Raw genomic sequence first — 18,579 nt, forward strand, 5'->3', positions numbered from 1 at the left:
CTTCTCAGTGGTTTCTGCTGATTAAATTTTGGTCTGGGTTAGATATGCAGAGCCTTCAGATGACCAAGTGAATACCTTTTATTTCTATTTTTGAGAAGTCTTTGAAAAATGGAAACCAGTGTAGTCTTCTTTCAGTAGTCAAAATTGGATGAAGGCAATGTAATATTATATTTCAGTCAACAATAGCGTTTGCCTATTATAACCTTATTATTAGATCATCTAGATTTAGTTTTATTTTAAGGTTTTAAATTGTTGCTTATGCTTATTTTTTCCAAGACAACTTCAGGTGTCAGTTTTCAGCTCTACATACCGTAACATTAGACCTTTTTGACAGTGCAATAACGGTTTAACCCTTCAAAAAGAAAAAGGTGGCCGGATAGTAACACAAATTGTTTCTTTCTTCGCCTCTAGGTGGCAGTAACACATTTAACACCGCCTTATATAAATAAAAAAGAAGAAACCCCACAACAACTGTCATGGCTGCCTCCTGCTCCTTCTTGTGCTGTGGAGAAGAGACTGAATCCGATAAAGCAGCTATTGGTGAATATATCTCCGTTATAACATATAAAGTCATCGAACCTGAATTTCAACTACGACATCGTCTCTTAGTCTTGTGTGAGATTTAGAGACAGTGTTTAGGGAATAGTCCGGGTACACGTGGTCAAATTGCGTCTCGCTCGCTGCAGTTTGACTTCAAACCCAGGAATAAATGCACTGTCCTCCTCAAATGTGTTGTATCAGAGGTTAACAACTGGTCTCTGAATGTTTCTCTCACACAGTCCGCTTTTCCAATGGCTGCGCCACCAATGCAGAGAGCCTCGATTTCAGCTTGTACAAGAGCAGAGATGAGAACAACCCGAGGAAGAAGAGCAGGCGGTTGCTGGTGAGGAAGATGTTAGTGCATGATGGGTTTCTTATTTCTGCATGCCCACGTCGTACTGTTTGGATTTTTATGCGTATCATGTTTTTCTTCTGCTGAGGTTGCTGAATCAAACAGACTGAGCTATGTTGGTCAGAATTTTGGAGCGGGATCTCTGAAATGCAACAGCCTCTGCAAGTAAGTACAATTATATTTGTTATAGAACGAATTGTGTTGGAGGTTTTTCTACTTCAGATGTCGATTTTAAAGATGATATCCTGTGGTGTATTTTCTCCACTAACAGATGTACACAGAATAATCATGAGCTGGGTAAAGAAGAATAGATTTCCACATAGGAACAAACTCTGGGTCTGTTTGTGTTCATAACGTCATAGGAGGTCTACCAATCAAAAATGGTAACCTGACATTAATATGGTGGAAGAGCTAACATCAGAGTAAATGGGGCTACAAAGCATTTGCTTTGGGGGTTTTAATACAGAATCATTCGACATATTACAGATTTTAGTTTTTAAGGATTTTTGAAAACTCTTAATCCTTTTCCATCAACTACATTTGTGGTTAGAAAAATGTCTATGGTTCATAGTTCTGAGTGATTTTGTAGTAAAGTTGGGTTAAAAGCTTTAAACATAATATCTGGTGTTTCCCCAGATATTATGTTGGAGTGCTGAACAAACAGACCATGCAAATGGAGGTGCATAACGCTGTGCTGTTCAACATGCAGCCTGTTATCCCAGGTAAAAACAAAAACACACATTGGAACTGATTGTAACATTAGTGCCTCCCATTTCCTTTGAAAATCATTGAGAACTGTCCAAAAAGCTTAATTACTGTGCCTTCAATGCCAGGGGAGACATCAACCACCAAACCTCAGGATACTTCTCAATCCTACAGAGACAAAGTACACTTTTTTTTTCTCCTCCCACCTAATTAAACCATAATGACGTAATAGGCAGATGTCATGTTTAAATCTGATTCCTTTTGTCTTCAGGTTGACTTGTTGATTGAGACATTTGGCACCAACAAGCAGAAACGAGCCCTGGCTTCCCGGAGGCTAAACCAGGTGGGTAGCAACGCCCTGCAGACCGCAGTGGCTAAAGCTGCCACCTCTGTTATTGAAAAGAAGGGTCTGGAAGGTGAGTTTCTAACTGCTCCTCTGTCTTAAAACGATGAGTAAAGAGAGAAAAGAGCTTTGACTCTTACTTCTTTCTCCTTGTGGCTATGTTACCAGATACATTTTAAATTTTTTTTTCCTCAGCCCTCCAACAGGAAGTGATTCAGACAGAGTCCCAAGAGACCCTGGCATCCCACCTGCCTCCTTGCAATCCAAACGCAAGCAAACGAGAAGACGTCTACCCATTTGATGAGCGTATCTTTTATTTGCTTCCTATCATTGTGTGTAAATCCTTAGGAATATAACCATAGTTTTATGTCTAGAGTTACAGTGGAGGTTTTCTCCATCTTTAACTGACCTCCTCAGTCCTGAGTCCAGTCGAGCTCGCTGCTTTGGAGCAGCCTGGATCCAAGATGGCAGCACTCACCAAGGAGGAGCTGCAGAAGATGAGAGATGAAGGAGGGTAGGGCAACAAGTTGTTCACAATTCCTGAAATTTCTTTAGCAGAGTGTTTTCCTGCATGATGAATTTTATTTTTACTTCTTGATTGAAGGTCACTGAGTGTGGTGAAGCACTTGGAGAGCATGCCGTCTGAAGGTGAAGCCAGAGAGAGAATAGCACGCTGCGCCTTTTATCTCTCTCTGCTCCTCAAACTGGCGAGTCAGAAGAGCATCCCACGCAAGTGTGAGTACATCTGCTTTTACTCTTCTTAGCTGCTCTTCGTGAAGCAGGCGTGTATAAAGGCATTTATACAGGTATATTAGGGATTGTACAGACCTGCCAGAGAGATGGGTGTTTAAAGAAAAAAAAAATATTTATTTACAAAAATGTCAACAAGTGTGAGCTTCCAAAGAAGCTAATAAAAATGACAAATATTTTAGATGAAAATGACAATCTAAACTGTCCATTTATTAACAAAGTGTAAAATCATTTTAGGAATAAGTAATAAGTAAACGAAAGAAAATTACCATTCAGCCACTTGTCTGATATGTGGTAGCTGGAACAGCTGACAAGATACATCTAAAAAAAAAATTTAAATAGCGTGAAAACATTTAATATTTCTTGTCACTCCTTTCAAAAATGTTTATCCAGCAAAGGAAATATAACATTTACATTTAAGGTAAAAATATGCTAATGGCAGCATTATCTTCTGGGATGTTTTTCTGTGACTGAGCCTGGAACATTTTCAACAAAGTTGAAGGGGAAACAGGAAAAATAGGAAGTTGTAGAAGTAAACATTTAGCAAAGCACTCAAGATCTTAAGCCGGTGTCAAGATGTTTTGGCAAATTAGCGCAGAATCACTGGAGTACTCTTTGGGAAAACTCAGCTGAAATGTTATCGTGACTCAGACGTGGGATAGTCTAGTCCTCCTGCCTGATTCTGACTGAATGTTCAGACTCTAAAAAAACAAAACATGTTCTTTTCCTCCCCCAGTTGAGTCACAAAAACTCTCCAGAAAGTTTTACTTGTGTGTGCCGAATCGTCAGAGGGGAAAGTTATTAGAACTTTCTTTGCCATAAAGTTCTGCTGTCTGTTCTTTGTGTGTACAGTTGGATATGATGAAGGCTGCCCTCGCATCATTCAGAACAAGCTGTTCAGAACTTTCACTGTGGAGAGTTTCAACAATGGGAGGTATGATGATGACGCGACGGTTAGTTTGACTTGTCATTTTGCACCAATTCTTCAACCAGAAAATTTCATCCTGTAAAAAAAAAACAACTTTGGACTGACTTTGAAATTTGTTGTATTAAATAAATAACCCAATCACATCTTTTATCTTTATTTTTTCCCGCCCCGTATTTAGGGTGCAGAACATAGTTTCAACATCAATGCGTGCCAAATTAGCAGCGTACAGTCTGGCTCTGTTGCTGCACATGGGACACATGACTGCAGACCTCTCGTTACTGCATCGTGATCTGGGAATCACTGAAGCCAAGTGAGTTGATTTAATTTTCAGTGCTGGAAAAAAGTATTTACACCCAGATTTTACTGGGGTTTTTTTTTTTCTTTTTTTTTGCCACACTCAAATGTTTCAGATCAAACAGATTTTGTTATCAGCACTACTAGAGTACATAGAAGTACTAGAGTACATTTTCAAATGATTTCATTTACTAAGGGAAGAGAAGCTATCCTATGTGGATTTAAAGTAATTGAAAAGGGTTAGAAAGTTTTTGTGGCCATAGGTGGAACAATCATTAGGGGGCAATTACTTTCTAACAAAAGGCAAATTTGTTTTTGATAGAAAGTGCTGATTGTTTATTAAGGAGAAAACTATTTACTCTGGTTGACTTTGTCTGGCGATCTAAGTGATTTAACTTTGACAAAACAGCAAGAATAGAAGAAATCGTTAAGGGGCCAATGCATTTAGCATCACCGTTTATCTGAGTCAACATAATCATTAGATTTTAAAAAGTGTTATTTAAACTATGACAGTATTACTACGTTTCTTTTTCCTAAATAAAATCTCTGACCCACATGTTATGTACAGGATGACCGAGATCGCAAAGTCAATGGGACTGTCTTTGATTAAACCAGCCAGAGCCAAATGGGACGAAGCCGCACTGAGTGACGAACACAGGCAGGCCACCGTTGTCCTACCACTGGTCCAGTACGATAAGTTTGTCGAGCGGCGGAAACGGAAGAAGATGCATTAAAGTATAAGAAAAGATGGAAGGACTGCAGGAAATGGAAACATCACAAAGAAGAGCCGTTTATTATGTTTTGTAGACAAAAGAGGAAACTTTGAGTTGCACATCTTTTTTTATGATTACTGTTGAGGATGTAAAATCTAACAAGCTGTAAACAACCTCTAGATGACCTAACATCCAGCTTTACTCTATAGGCACATTTGTAGACTTCACATAGACTACATTCACACTGTAGCCTGAAATGACCTAACTCAGATTTTTTTGGGTTGCTTTCAAGAAATTTCAGTCTGTGTTGTTCAGACTATCACGAAAAGATCAGATCTAGGTCACATTAAGGCAAAAAAAAAAAATCGGAATTGGGTCACTTCAGGCTGCAGTGTGAACGTAGCCATATTGCACACTCTCTTTCTGTTTGGTTGCAAGAAAATGAGTGTTGGACATTGAAGCCAGAAACTCACCTTAAAACAACACACTGTGCAAGAGGCAGAAGCTTAATTTTGGCTTGTTGTTGCATATTCACTTCATACGATAATTTTTCCAAACCCCCCTGCTACAATTGTAGATTTTTTTTAAATATCAAAAAAGGCACAGATTTGTACCAGATGAGCTATAATTCCTAAAGCCTTCCCCTGCTGCTGGGATTTATTAAAGCACACATCCTAAACAGAAACTATTAAAAGCAGAATGATAAAAACAAGTCTGCGGTGTAAAAGAACATTAAGATAAAGCTTCAAACATGCAGTTGATATTTGGATGAGTTTTTGTTCAAAAACCTTGTGTGCAGGCATTTTATTGTAAAATTTTTCCTAATTTATAAAAAAAAAAAACACATCACATGTACGTACAGAGCCAAAGGTAATGTCATGAATCCTGGAAGAAAAAGTCAGTACTTCTTTTGGATCATCAGTAGGTAAAAACTGGACAGTTTGGGACCCCACACCAACATACTTCGGTTTTTGCATGCTTGGCCGTTAATTCACAGGATGGAGCAGAACATACTGCCGCTGTGACATCCGCTCTCTACGGCAGCGCCAACTCTGGTTGTCATGGAAATCCCAAGCCGTGAAGGATACTGGGAGGATGAGAGGCCAGTAGGGGAGCTGGCCAAAGGGCGAGGAGGCGGGTTTTCTAGAACCCATGGTGGGGAAGATGCACCACTGAAAAGTACAAAGAGAGAAATAAGAAGCATAAACTACAGGGTGCTTATGAAGATGATCTTAGTTCCTGCTTTTAGACCTTTGCTATTTGAGAAACATCTCTGTCTATTTTAGCTGTCCTTGTTGAGCAAATGATTTAAATATTCATACTCCTTAGTCACATTTTTCTTAAAGTACAACCACAAACGTCATTGTTTTATTTGGACCTATGTGACAGAACATAATGCAGTAAATACTTGTGAAGTGGAAGGGAAATTCTATATTCAAAAGTGTGGCATGCATTTTTATTCAGACCCCTTCAGTCAATACTTTGTTGAAGTCACCATACTGCTGGAAGTCTTTGGAGGCGTTTCTCTACAAGAGACTAATGTTTTTGTCCTTACCTTTCTTATAAAACAGCCCAAGCTCAGGCTGAATGGAGAGCTAAAGTGCTCTAACTACTCTGTTGCATCACTGGTTGCATGTCATCTTGCTGGATGGCAAAGATCTGCCCCAATCTCAGAATATTTGCTTCCTCAAATTAAAGTTTTGCTTTAGGATTGCCCTGCAGTTAGCTCAATGATGAACTCAGACCAGCTTAGCTTTTCCTGGTCAATAAAATTATTCCCACAGCAGTAACTACATAGTATTTGTTTGGTGTGATCTTTGTTTGGAATTATCTTTTCAATAAATTTCACATGTGAATATTGTTTACATCTTTTAACTTCATTACCTAAACCCAAAAGGTTGATCATTAAAATAAAACATAATAAAATATTACAGATATATTTATATATATGACATATATACTTTAGCAAGGCACTTCTGACTGCCAAATAGTTTGGGTAAAAGCCTTTAGATTTTAGCATTTTACAAGCTTAAAAAAAACAAACAAAAAAACAACTACTGTTCAAACCCAAACAGTTATTAATGGATCAACAACTACATTATAAAAACGGGAAGGTTTTTTTTTTTAGAGGTTATCCTATGAACAGCCTTTCAAGAAATTACTTTAATTTAAAAAAAAACTTGAGTCTTTTGTTTGAAATGGGACATTATTACACTGACTAAATTTCACCTGCAAATTGCATTTTTCTTTGTCTCTTTAGCTTTACAGTAATATCCTGACATTTTAAGGCAGCTACCATATACCATCTCTCAGGAACAGAGGAAGAGCTGCGGGTATAAATTACAAGAAAACATGTATGATAGTGTTCAATTTCTAGGAAATTCTGCAACTGAAATATCACTGTTATGAAAGACCTGCAGGAGCTGCTTATTTTTTACATGGGAAGAAAAGAAAGAAAAAAAAACAAGACAGTTACTTTTCACTCAGTTGCTTGGTTACCTGTTATTAAACCTTAGAATACTGTTGTTACGCAACACGCAGGTTTCATTTCCAGCATCTGTGTGTAGGAGTGGCTTCTTGTTTTCTGGATGACCCTGAAACAGGATGTTGTCATGGACGACACCTTTTACTGGGCCCAGCAGAGCAATACCACAACCCTGTGCTGGTTGGACACGATTACGAACCACCTGGAGACGAGAATCATAAAACTCACATTAATATGCACAAAGACAAAGTGTTTCTGAAATAAGTCTAAGAGATCAACTCACCTTAATATCTGTGCTTGCAGAAACCTGGATGCCGTATCCACAGTTACTGACCACATCATTCTCCACTATCTGCCCGCTGCCACTAAACCTGACACCGTGGCCACTGTTTTCATAGATGCCGTTACCACGGAGCTCCACTCTGCAGTCCTTCTCCACTGTAACGCCACCCCGGCCATTTTCGACAATGCAGTTAGTAACGAGCCGGGTCAGCTGAGTGCTCTGCAGCACAGCAACGCCCGGGCCGCAGTTTCTGTTCATAAGGTTTGCAAAAACATTCAGGGCCTCGCTGCTCTTCACGTACAGGCCAACCGCTACAGAAAGGAAGAAACGGGAGAATTATGAAGGCTGACTTTACTGTGCTGTAAGAAAACATTCACAACCTGAAGTTTTTTCCCCCACATTTTGACACCGTTCAACAGAGTTCATTAGTTTTTATGTGATTGACCAACACAAAGTTGTGCATAACTGTGAAGAAAAAACTAAATGATACATGGTTTTGAACCATTCTCCTAAACCCACAGGAGATTAACCTTCTGGTTAGGCTACATGCAAAATACTGTGTGGCAGAAAACTACATTATGCATAAACCTAAACACATAACACGGTGGTGGCATCTTCATATTTTGTGGATGCTTTTCTGCAACAGAGACAGTGAAGCTTGTCAGTTATTAGTAGGTTGGAACTAAATAAGGGCCAATCTTGGAAGAAAGCCTGTCACACAGGAGCCCAACTGGACCTAGACTCCACATACACAGCCAGAATAGTTTAGATCAACACAGATGTGTTAGAATGATCCTGTCAAAGTCCAGACGTAAATGAAATTGAGAGTTTGTGCCAAGACTTTAAAATTTGTCTTCACAGACAACCTCAATCAAAATTGACAGAGCTCGAGTTATTTTGTGAAAAAGAATGAGGAAAACCTTTAGTGTCTTCATAGTTCTGCTCTACCTTGTGTTGGCTATTACATGAAATCCCAATAAAATACATTCACGGTTGTGTTTGTAACCTGCCAAAACGTAGAACAGTTCAGAGGTCATTTCTACTTTAGCCATGCACTGTACACATGTTTATGTGACATAGCTTAGTACCTCCATTGTAGCTCACACAGTTGCCCTCCATTAGCGCCACGCTGATAGAGCGCCGAGCAGAGTGCCGCTCATCCTCGCTGTCCAGATCACTCTCCCAAGCGAACAGTTCCCCCTCTTCATTGAAGTTCTCCTGCCCTTCCCTGGCCTCTCCTTCAACAACTCCTCTCCTTTCCCCATTGGCCACGTCTCCACCCATCCCTTCCTGTCCAGGCCAGTTCCCCTCCCTGGCTTCAATGTTGTCTGGATCCTTCCTGCAGAACACCGCCAGTCCGTACATACAGTTATGAATGATGTAGTTCCCCAAAAGCTGGGGGAGGCTGGATGACATAACCCACACGCCACAGCCTTTATTACCTAAACAAATCAAGGGAGGAAAGTGTTTGAAAGCAAACTGGTCTAAAATGATATGCTCTCCATATAATGCAACCATTTCCAGACAGAAAGGACATACAGTATACATGATTTCCCTCAATAAGTCCACGCCCCCTCTCTCCCACCACCACGCCGTCGGAGTAGCCGTAACAGATGTAGTTGTTCTTCAGTATTGGGTCACCTCCTCTGCGGATGTCCACTCCTCCCCACTGGTTCTCTCTTATCACATTTTCTGGAAAGGAACAACATAATGTCTGCATAAAGAGTCTAGTTTTGCTGATGTGAATAAAGAAATGGTGCAAAACCACCCACACAAACCTGTTATCAGCCCTCTGCCATTCTCGTTTATAGCAATTCCCGCTGCCTGGCCTTGGAAGATGCAATTTCCACTACAAGCAGACAGAACAAACAGTCCCTTATGCTGCAGCTTTCCAAATTTTAAAGTAGACTTGGTTATCAAGCTACAGTAAAGGTAGAAAGTAAGTACATCGCATGATTTAATGTATTGCAGCAACTTTAGCAACAATAAGCCCAAGTAGTATTTTGCCATACTGACTTTATCAATGGGAGAATTTTGTCCCACTTTTAACAAAACTGTTCCAGTTTGTTGGGGCTTCCTGGCATTAATGTAGACAAATCTGTCTCAGGGTTCCACTAGAGATGAAAAAACTTGAATCTTTTATTTTACAGCTGTTCAGTTTTAGATATGCTGCTGTATTTTGGATCTTGCAAACCTCATAGTGCCCCAATATTTTACATACAAAATAAGCACAAATCACACCCCTCCATCACCATGTTTGACAGTTTGCATGAGGTGTTTGTGCAAAGTTTTGCTTTGCCACAAGTGGCACCATGTATTGTTATAGCTGAACGTCTTGACTTTGATTTTACTTGTTGAAAAAACATTATTTCAGAAATCTTGTGGTTACAGACACAGCCTTGCAATTGCTTTTACAAGGTAACTGCAGATGTCTGTACTTCTTGGCACTGTGTTGAAACACACATGAATCTTTCAGTCTAGCAAACTGCTAAAGTTTGTGTGCTAATAGAAGCAGTCCCACTCGTACATTGTTAGTTGGTGGTTTAATTAACTGCATCTAGCTGCTACTTTCCTTCCTAAATCATATGGGAGTAGCGAGGGTGAATGTTTTTCCAGAGACTGTGTTGCCAATCCCTGGAAACTGTATTTTCCACCCAAGTCTGAACATCATGTCAGAAATGTTTCATTATAAGACAACTTATATTAAATAATAGTGACAGACTTGACAGGTAAAAATGGTGCCAACAGCAATTGCGAACTAATGATTAGTATAATTGTTAATATTTTATTAAGTACTGATGAACAATTTTAGGTTCCTAACTCTCAGAGTGCTGCTCTGGCATGACTGCTATCCAGTGCTCAAAACAAGGCCCAAAAGGACACAAATCTGTGAGTATTGTGTGGAAGACCATGACTGATCTGCACAAAGCTCTGACCTTTATCTGACAGGGAATCTGAGCATAGATTTTTGTGAGCCAGGTCTTCTTGTCCAACATCAGTGTTAGACCTCACAAGTGCTCTCCTGAAAGAATGTTAAAAATTTCTATAAACAGACTCCTAGATATTGCAGACAAAGTTCCAAGATGAGCTGAAGCAGTTACAGCTGCAAAATGTCTTCTTAAAGTTAAAATGGTATTCAAATGGGATTTCAACTCCATGTGTGCAGAGTCAAATAATCCAGTAGTGTTAATAACTCTTTGAAAATTACCTTCCTAAAAAAGTGGTAGTGTAAATCTTTTTTTTCATGACTGAAGATGAATGAAAACACATGGGGGGGATGAGGGAGAATCCAGAGTGAAGAAATCAGGATGCAAGAGACGGCTAGTAATTAAACACAACCATATCCAAACATTGAGAATAAGATCCAAACAATTCTGGGTAATGTTTATAGAGTCTGACTTACCTCACCACTGGATTCCCGCTAAAGAGAATGTACACACCAGCTTCTTTGTTGTTATAGATCAGGTTGCTCCGAACTGAACCTTTCCCATTGCCAAGAACAACAACACCAGAACGCAAACCGCTGTGTATCTTATTGCACTGTGGAAGGAAAGACGGAATTTCAGTCTCAAATCCAGAAGCTCAGTTTTTGCCAGCAATGTCAATTTAAGTTAGTGCAAATTCAGTACTTGTAAATAAAAGAGCTGACACCAGGGAGACTCCTTTTCAATTGGCAAGTGTTTCTGTCAATAAAAAGTTAAACTTTAATAGAAGGTGGTGTCAGATTTACCAGGATGATGGGGTTAGCTCCCTTTCGGATGTCCAGCCCGGCCTCCCCATTCGAGTGGATGTTGTTTTCTGCGATGAGGCCCTGAGCAGATAGGCGCAGAAACACACCTGAAGCACGGCACTCGCACACCTCGTTTCTTAGCATCACAATCTAAGGAAAGAGAGAGCAAAGCGGCAGCTCAAGTAACAGCCTGAGAAGGAAACCCAACCTAAATTACTAATGATACGAGTGCCTTAACTTGATATGTTTCTGGAAATAACTTGTGAAATCTGAATGTGTAAAGAAATATAGTGGCTCTCAAAATTGTACACACATTTGGTAAAATGCTTTGGTTTTATGATCTAAAACTTAGATCATGACAATCATGACATCAAAATTTTAATCTCAAAACATTGGTACAATTAAACTGTTTAAAAAAAACAAAAACATGGTTTTGCAAGTGAAACATTTTTTTATCCAACACCTTGCTGAACCAACTTGTGATTTAATATTTTCATCATCAGCACTCTGCATCTCCATTTAGCAACATTTTCCCACTTTGACATGAAAAAGTTCTCCAGATCTAGAAGTTTGTGAGGAAATCTCTTCTTCTTGCCCTCTTCTGGTGACTCCCCCACATATTTCTCTCAGATTTAGTCTTCGACCCTGGTTAGACCAAATCTTAAATTTTCCCATCATGGAAGTCACTTTTATACAGATTTAGATGCATAAAAGTGCACAAACTCATGGAGATGAGTATTGGTATTTACAAAATTGGTATTGGGTCAAGAAATACTAGTATTTCTTGACCCAATATTTATTGACCCAGTATTTGGAAGTTATTGGTCATAACTTCCAAATACTAGTGCTTCACATTGGGAATTGGGTGTTTATACTCAGTGTGGTTTTTTATGGAAAACTTTTTTTTTTAAAATGCTGCCCAAATACTTAAAAGGTTTTGGCCCTTTAGACTCTAATAAAGCCTCTCACATAAACTTCCCCATATGGCTCAAATCTGGCAGGTGGGGATGTTATTGGGAACAAAATGCTTCATTTATCCCCAACACCTGGCTTCATTTACACAAAGAATACATATGGTTATTATCTTTATAAAGATTTTTGAGAAGTATTCACATTTCTAATGTTGCTGTTGCTCCACATTTTTTCAGGTTGTTAAAGATTGTCATTTTGACAGATATTTTTCTACAAGTTCCCATTGTTACTTTGTAACTTCCCTGCAAAATATGACTTTAGCTAAAGCAGGTAGACATAAAGTCAGGAGAACAAACTAGGGTAGTTGATCTTTAACTTAGATTAAACAGAACCAATATACATGATGTGAGCTTCATAAGACTAAATGAGGAAATTGAATCAGAAAGTATTAAATTAAGGGCTTGAACAGTTATGCAACCAGACTACTATGCCTTCAACTGGTGGCTGGCACTCACTGATCAGTTTCCAGTGTTATTGTGCAAAGATTATTAAAGGTTATTGCACCTTTTCTACATCCCCACCCAAAATATATATATATATATATAAATATATATTTTTTCAGTTGACATCGCACATAATAAACATTTGATGTTATTTTTTATAATTTCTTTACATCAGAAAAACCCTGGCATTGTAACACGAACGTGTAAGTTTTTTTTTTTTTTTAGAGCCACTGCATTTTACAGATTTATTAGAGGAAAGAACAAGGTTTTATTTACTGTGGAATGCTGGATGCACCGGACGGCGTAGTTCAGGCTGCGGAATAAGTTTTCCTCCAGTCGAGCTTGCCCATAGTTTGACAGATGTACACCCCCCTTCCCGTCCCTAAACAGGCAGCGCCTCAGGATGCAGCCGAGGATTGATGATGCCAGCATCTGAGCCTCGGGGTCCCTGTCTAGCTCCTGCTGCAGGGTGAGAGGTTCAGGGGTCACAGATGGAGGGTTGGGTGAGGAGGCAAGAGGCAGAGAGCCATCCGCCCGAGGCTTCAGTAAATGGGATAGCCCATGGTGGTCATAAAGGATTTTGTAATCCAGCGTAAAGAGCTTCTTGTTGGTGTTAGTTCCTTCCTGGTCCTCCTCCTCTCCATCGCTGTGCTCGCCGTCACTCCAGGGATCTTCAATAACCGTGCCCCGACACACTGCATCTCCACCGGTCCGTCTCTTCCAGTCCTCCATGCTTATGTTCTCCTTTTGTAAATTACCACCAGGAGGGTCAGGCTTATCGTTGGAGCTGCCTTCGTGACCTCTGGGAGTGCTGCTGGACTGAGACGGGAATGACCTAGCCAGAGCGGCCAAGTGCTTGCAAGCCCAGTTCCTTTCTGATGCCGGAGGACCCTCCACAGTCACAGAAGCCGTGTCACTTCCAGAGAAATCACAGCTGTCCAACAAACTGAGGACAACACCCAGCAAGTGGGCAGAGCTGCCCTGGGAGAAAGAGCAAAATCGAGCCTGGCACGTCCCGGGGCCACGGATTTGCAGCTGGGCTCCCTCAAAATTGCAGTTATCGAGTTGGACATGACCCCATGATGTCTAGAGAAGGACAAGGACACAAATTGGCTAGAATAAGGGACACTCAGCAAGACAGACAAAAGTATAATTGTGAAGATTCTTAATGTTGCAGGTACTTGCAAAAATAATCCACACTACAATTGTGTAGTGAAAGGAAAATGTTCAATTATTTTCTAGTTTTATTTACAGATAAATGTCTAAAAAAAGAAAAAGTGATGCAATCAATTGTGCTCACTCCCAATTTTCAAGTCTTGCCACATATTCTCGATTGGATTGCTCTGACCTGAGACATTCTAGGACATAAATACACATTTATATAAACTTTATCATTGCAGTTCTGGCTCTATGTTTAAGATCACTGTCCTGCTGGAAGATGAACATCTGTCCACATCTCAAGTGTTTTGCAGCCTCTAACAAGTTTCCCTTCAGAACTGCCCTGTATTGCCCTCCACCTACCTTCCCACCAATTCTTTCATGCAACCATGTCACAGCTAAAAAAAAATGGTTTTGCCACAGCTTGATGCCGCCACCACGCCATATCATGTCCTCTTTTGAGATTATGTGTTCAGATTTTGTGCAGTTTAATGCTGCGTTCCAGTTACTAGCAGAACTGGGTAATTTTGACTTACCAGTCAGAAACATCAAATGAAACGTTCTCTGAAGTCAGATTCACCACTTGGGAGCAACTCTGAAATTCCAACTCTTAACTCGATCTGAAGTCAAACTCGACTCCGAGATCCGACTTACGAGGTAACTTGAGCGCAGCATTAATTTTCCACAACATACAGCATTTTTCATAAACACCAAAAAGTTCAAATTTGGTCTCATTTAACCACCTTTATCCATGTCTGCCGTGTCTCCAACATTGACATTTTGAACAGATTTTCTAGTGGCTTTCCTCTTCCCACACTTCCATTAAGGCAAAGATCTGCAGAGTAGAGTAGAGCACACTTGTCCTGTCAACGACTTTCCATAAGATGTGCACATCTGCAGCTCCTCCACAATGTTCTCCAATAACATATCTCAGGTTTTCAAGGAACAGCTGGATTTCTGCTAAGATTAAATTATACACCAGTGGACCATTTACTATTTGGTGACTTCTGAAGGTAACTGATTGAAGTGAAGTTTATTTAATAGCATACGTATGCATCTAAAAGGAGTTAATATCTATGAATGGAACAATTATTTTTATAAAGAAAACAATATAAAGCCATGTATCCTTTTCCTTTCACTTCACAATCGTGCATAACTTTACGTTCCTCTATCAAATGGAATCCCAAAGAAACAGAAAAGTTTGTGGCTGCAAAGTTACAAACTGTGAAAAATTTTAAGTGGTGTGAATACTTTCTTAAGACGCTGTGTGACAAGCTGTGTGACAACACCTTGTAGACAACAGTGGAGAACCAGGGTGGCATAAACACCAGGTTACACAGCCTGGCAGTCGGGCACTGCTGCTCAATGCAAACCAGGAGGGCCACTTCACCCAGTCGCCCCACACCGACCAGCTCCACAGGCACTTTCAGTGCCACTTCCGCCTGCTCTTCATACACCCCTGGATGGAGAACCACACGGTCGTATGGCCCCACCACACCAAGAGCCCCTCGCAGGGTCTCAAATTCACACCCGGGGCCCACATGCCAAACCCTGCGATCCTTTCGTCTGCGGAAAAAGAGCAGGCAGGCAGAAGACTGGAGCTCCTGTCCATTTCTGGTCCAGGTGCGGGTGGCGAGAGCGTGCTGTTTCAGGGCCTCCCTCCAGGACGGGGGCTCCAGGTGGGGCTGACTGGGCCAGTTGGGATGCCGGCACTCGGGACAGCCCAGGCAGAGCTGCCTCCAGCGGGTGTTATCAAGTGAGAAGATGAGCTCCCTCCAGGCACGGCACACCTGGCAGCAGCGGCCCAAGTCAGGGAGGGGGAGGTAAGCCAAGATAACCCTCCAGAGCTCCACGGGGAGACTACCCACCTCCATGGCAGCAGAGACACCTGGAGACAGGGGCACACGCAATTAAAGCAACAGGAAACCACTTGGGCAAACAATAATAACAAACGTACTTGATTAGTAAGGTTATACCATCACTGTGTTACTTCAGAGAGGAAACAATAGTGCAAGCTCTATATTCTCCATGTTTACTTGAGAACAAACATCCAGATCCTGTTTTCTTTAAAGTTTGATAGTTCCATCAATAAAATAAAAACAATGACGGGTAGTTAGCACGAAAAGAAACCGCTAGTTATTGCGCAACTACAGTTGGCTACAAATAATGAAACATTGAATACCTTACCTTTCAACAGTTCGCCATAGTTCGACGGATCAACACATGTCGGCTCGATGTTCCCAACAGCTGTTTACCGAGCGCTCCATGTCTGCATGCCGGGGGGAGACTCTCCTCACAGCCGCCGCCGCTGCAGCAGTTCACTGCAGCCTATCATGACTGCAGATGTGCCACCGAAATATGGAGCTCCGACCAAATAGGCTTCCAGTTTACGGCAGCAGGCGAACACAGATCTCCATCTTCCGCTTCCAAAAAGTGGGCGTTTACCTTTACGACCTCCCCTTCCCTTCTCCCTCATCCACTCCACGCACGCACGCACACGAGCGAACGCGCAATTTCAAGGCAAGACGACTGTAGCCGGAGACGGTTCTTTTATGCATGTTGACCTTTGCCAGTCCATCTGTTTGTCATGTAAGGATGTTTTGATGCATCAGTTGTCCGTTTATTATTGCAAGTTAGCAGGGGGAACTGGTTCCTATCTCCAGCAGTCATTGAACACACGCCAGAGTACATCCAGTCCATCAAAAGAGACACACACGAAAAACAACAATGCACGACGCACATAAGGTCGATTTAGAAAGACAATGTTTTTTTCCCCCCATCAACAAATAAAAAAATAAAAAGCAAGCAAGGCTGTTTGTAGTTAAATTTTATTTTAAACTACAAAATATATCAAGACACAAGCCCAAGTTTCAATTAAAAACTGGTTTGATTTCAATTTTATGTTAAGAATAATTGTAAGACAACAAAATCACTGCAGCAGAGAAATTAAAGGGTATTATGAAAAATCGACTTTTTGAGGGCCATAATGATTTTCCCTCATCAAAAACATACCTGAGTTTTGATTCTTTGACGCAAAATTTAAGAAATTCTATAATCTTCCGGGGCAGCCAAAACAAACAAAACAAAACAAAACAAAAGAAAGAAAAAAATAAATGAAAAAAACAACAACCAAACAAACAAATAAAAAAGCACAAAAAACAAAACAAACAAACAAAAAAAGCTCCGCACCACCACCAACAACAACAAAAACATGAGTATGAACACAGACAATAGACATACATATATTGTCTGTGTTTATAAAAATGTCATTACATTGTTTGAACGTGATCTCGAAAAATATAATCACATTGTGTGTCTATTGTTTTCTTTTTTGAAAATGTTATTTGTTTGAAAGAATTGTTTGAATACTTATGGAAATGGTAAATTGCAGCCTGAGTGAGGGGAGAAAAAGAAAATGACGCACTCGGTTATATTTGGTGTGACCAGTAGGGGGCAGAGTGGCGCTTTGTTTCTTCTGCTTATGAACTCTTGTTTGACTTCCTCATTCCAAGTGCCCTTCAGTATGGAGAGCCATTTCAGCCTAAATTAAATAAATAAATAAATGGTGAAATAAATAAAAAAATGAGTAAAATAAATCAATAAATGAAGAAAATGAGTAAAATAAATAAAAAAAATAGTTAAATAAATAATTGAGAAATGGCTCTCCATACTTCTGCACATGGGAATAATAAAGATATATTTACTCTTAATCTGCAGCTTGGTAAGTAAACCCAAGCTGAGCTGCACTGAAAGGAACAGTGGGATGTTTAATTTATTCTCCTATTTAATTGGAAGTGTCACGAAAACTGTTAAAGTTACCTATATTTACTACAGACAGATTTTTGTTACTGGATATGTAAGAATGATTTTCTGAATGAGTGGCAGAAAAAAATTTTCTCTACTGTTACACTGGCGGTTGATTACGTTGTAAGTGTTGGCTACATTTCACATTTAGGATTAAAAACCATGTTTTTGTCGCAATATTTTATTAACTGTTTAGGTCGATGGAAAGTTAGTTTAATATAAATGTTTTTGATCAAAATTCACATAAAAACAGGAATTTTTTTGATTCAGTGTAAATATTTGGTGTCTTCTTTGACTTAGAAAAACCATGGGATCCCTCAGGAGTAGATGGCTGCGGAAAGGTGACCCAGTGTACCAGTCGGGGATAAATGGAAGACGATGGGTGGATTGGTTTTATAACGCCAACCAGTCATATGAAAGTAAATGCAATAAGAAATGTATACTTTATTTCCTTTTTAATAAAATGTATTAATTCCTATTTCAAAGCAAAACGTTAGTTTTTGCAGAAGCATACTACATTTTGGACTGAAAACATGCACTTTGCTTATATTTACCCTCCTAGAGCAGAGAAACCTATGTCAGCATTAGCAGCGACACCTTAGGCTCGCTGAAGAACTGTGAAGCAGAGAGCGCTTTGCTTAAAATAATCCAAATTCCTTGTAGTGCCCAAGTTTTGCCATCATATGGCGCTGTTTGACCAAAAACAAAGTTATTCCTATCGATCCATCTTCTGTACACCCTTGTCCCTAGTGAGTTCGGGAGGGCTGCTGGTGCCTATCTCCAGCGGATGTTTTGGGTTGGGTAAACCCTGGACAGTTCGCCAGTCAACACAGAGACAGACAGGACAAACAACCATGCACACACACACACACACACACACTCACACCTAAGGAGAATTTAGAGAGCCAATTAACCTGACAGGCATGTTTTTGGCCTGTGGGAGGAAGCCGGAGTACCCGGAGAGAACCCACACATGCACAGGGAGAACATGCAAACTCAAGGATGGGAATTGAACCCAGGACCTTCTTGTAACAGTTACAAAGTTACAAGACACTGTTAATAACATGTAATATTTTCTT

General features: G+C 40.2%; 2 protein-coding genes across 2 annotated transcripts; one reads left to right on the forward strand and one right to left on the reverse strand.

Annotated features, from left to right (window-relative positions):
• The first annotated feature begins 428 nt into the window (after positions 1–428).
• Positions 429–4,990, forward strand: polr1e (RNA polymerase I subunit E). Its single transcript, XM_007542131.2, has 12 exons — positions 429–540; positions 780–883; positions 981–1,057; positions 1,529–1,614; positions 1,726–1,778; positions 1,869–2,013; positions 2,136–2,246; positions 2,358–2,454; positions 2,545–2,675; positions 3,543–3,624; positions 3,797–3,928; positions 4,481–4,990. Exons 1-12 carry the CDS (start codon positions 477–479, stop codon positions 4,644–4,646), a joined length of 1,248 nt encoding a protein of 415 aa, XP_007542193.1. The 5' UTR covers positions 429–476; the 3' UTR covers positions 4,647–4,990.
• On the reverse strand, positions 4,681–16,431 carry fbxo10 (F-box protein 10). The gene is made up of 11 exons (XM_007542130.2): positions 15,884–16,431; positions 14,986–15,584; positions 12,815–13,624; positions 11,124–11,273; positions 10,797–10,933; positions 9,172–9,242; positions 8,933–9,085; positions 8,482–8,835; positions 7,394–7,704; positions 7,125–7,312; positions 4,681–5,797 (listed from the first exon to the last, which is right to left on the reverse strand). The coding sequence occupies exons 2-11, from the start codon at positions 15,568–15,570 to the stop codon at positions 5,617–5,619; spliced, it is 2,940 nt and encodes a 979-aa protein (XP_007542192.1). The 5' UTR covers positions 15,571–15,584; positions 15,884–16,431; the 3' UTR covers positions 4,681–5,616.
• Between the last annotated feature and the right edge of the window lie 2,148 nt (positions 16,432–18,579).

This window comes from Poecilia formosa, unplaced genomic scaffold, assembly GCF_000485575.1.
Source record: "Poecilia formosa unplaced genomic scaffold, Poecilia_formosa-5.1.2 Scaffold660, whole genome shotgun sequence".
NCBI lineage: Eukaryota > Metazoa > Chordata > Actinopteri > Cyprinodontiformes > Poeciliidae > Poecilia > Poecilia formosa.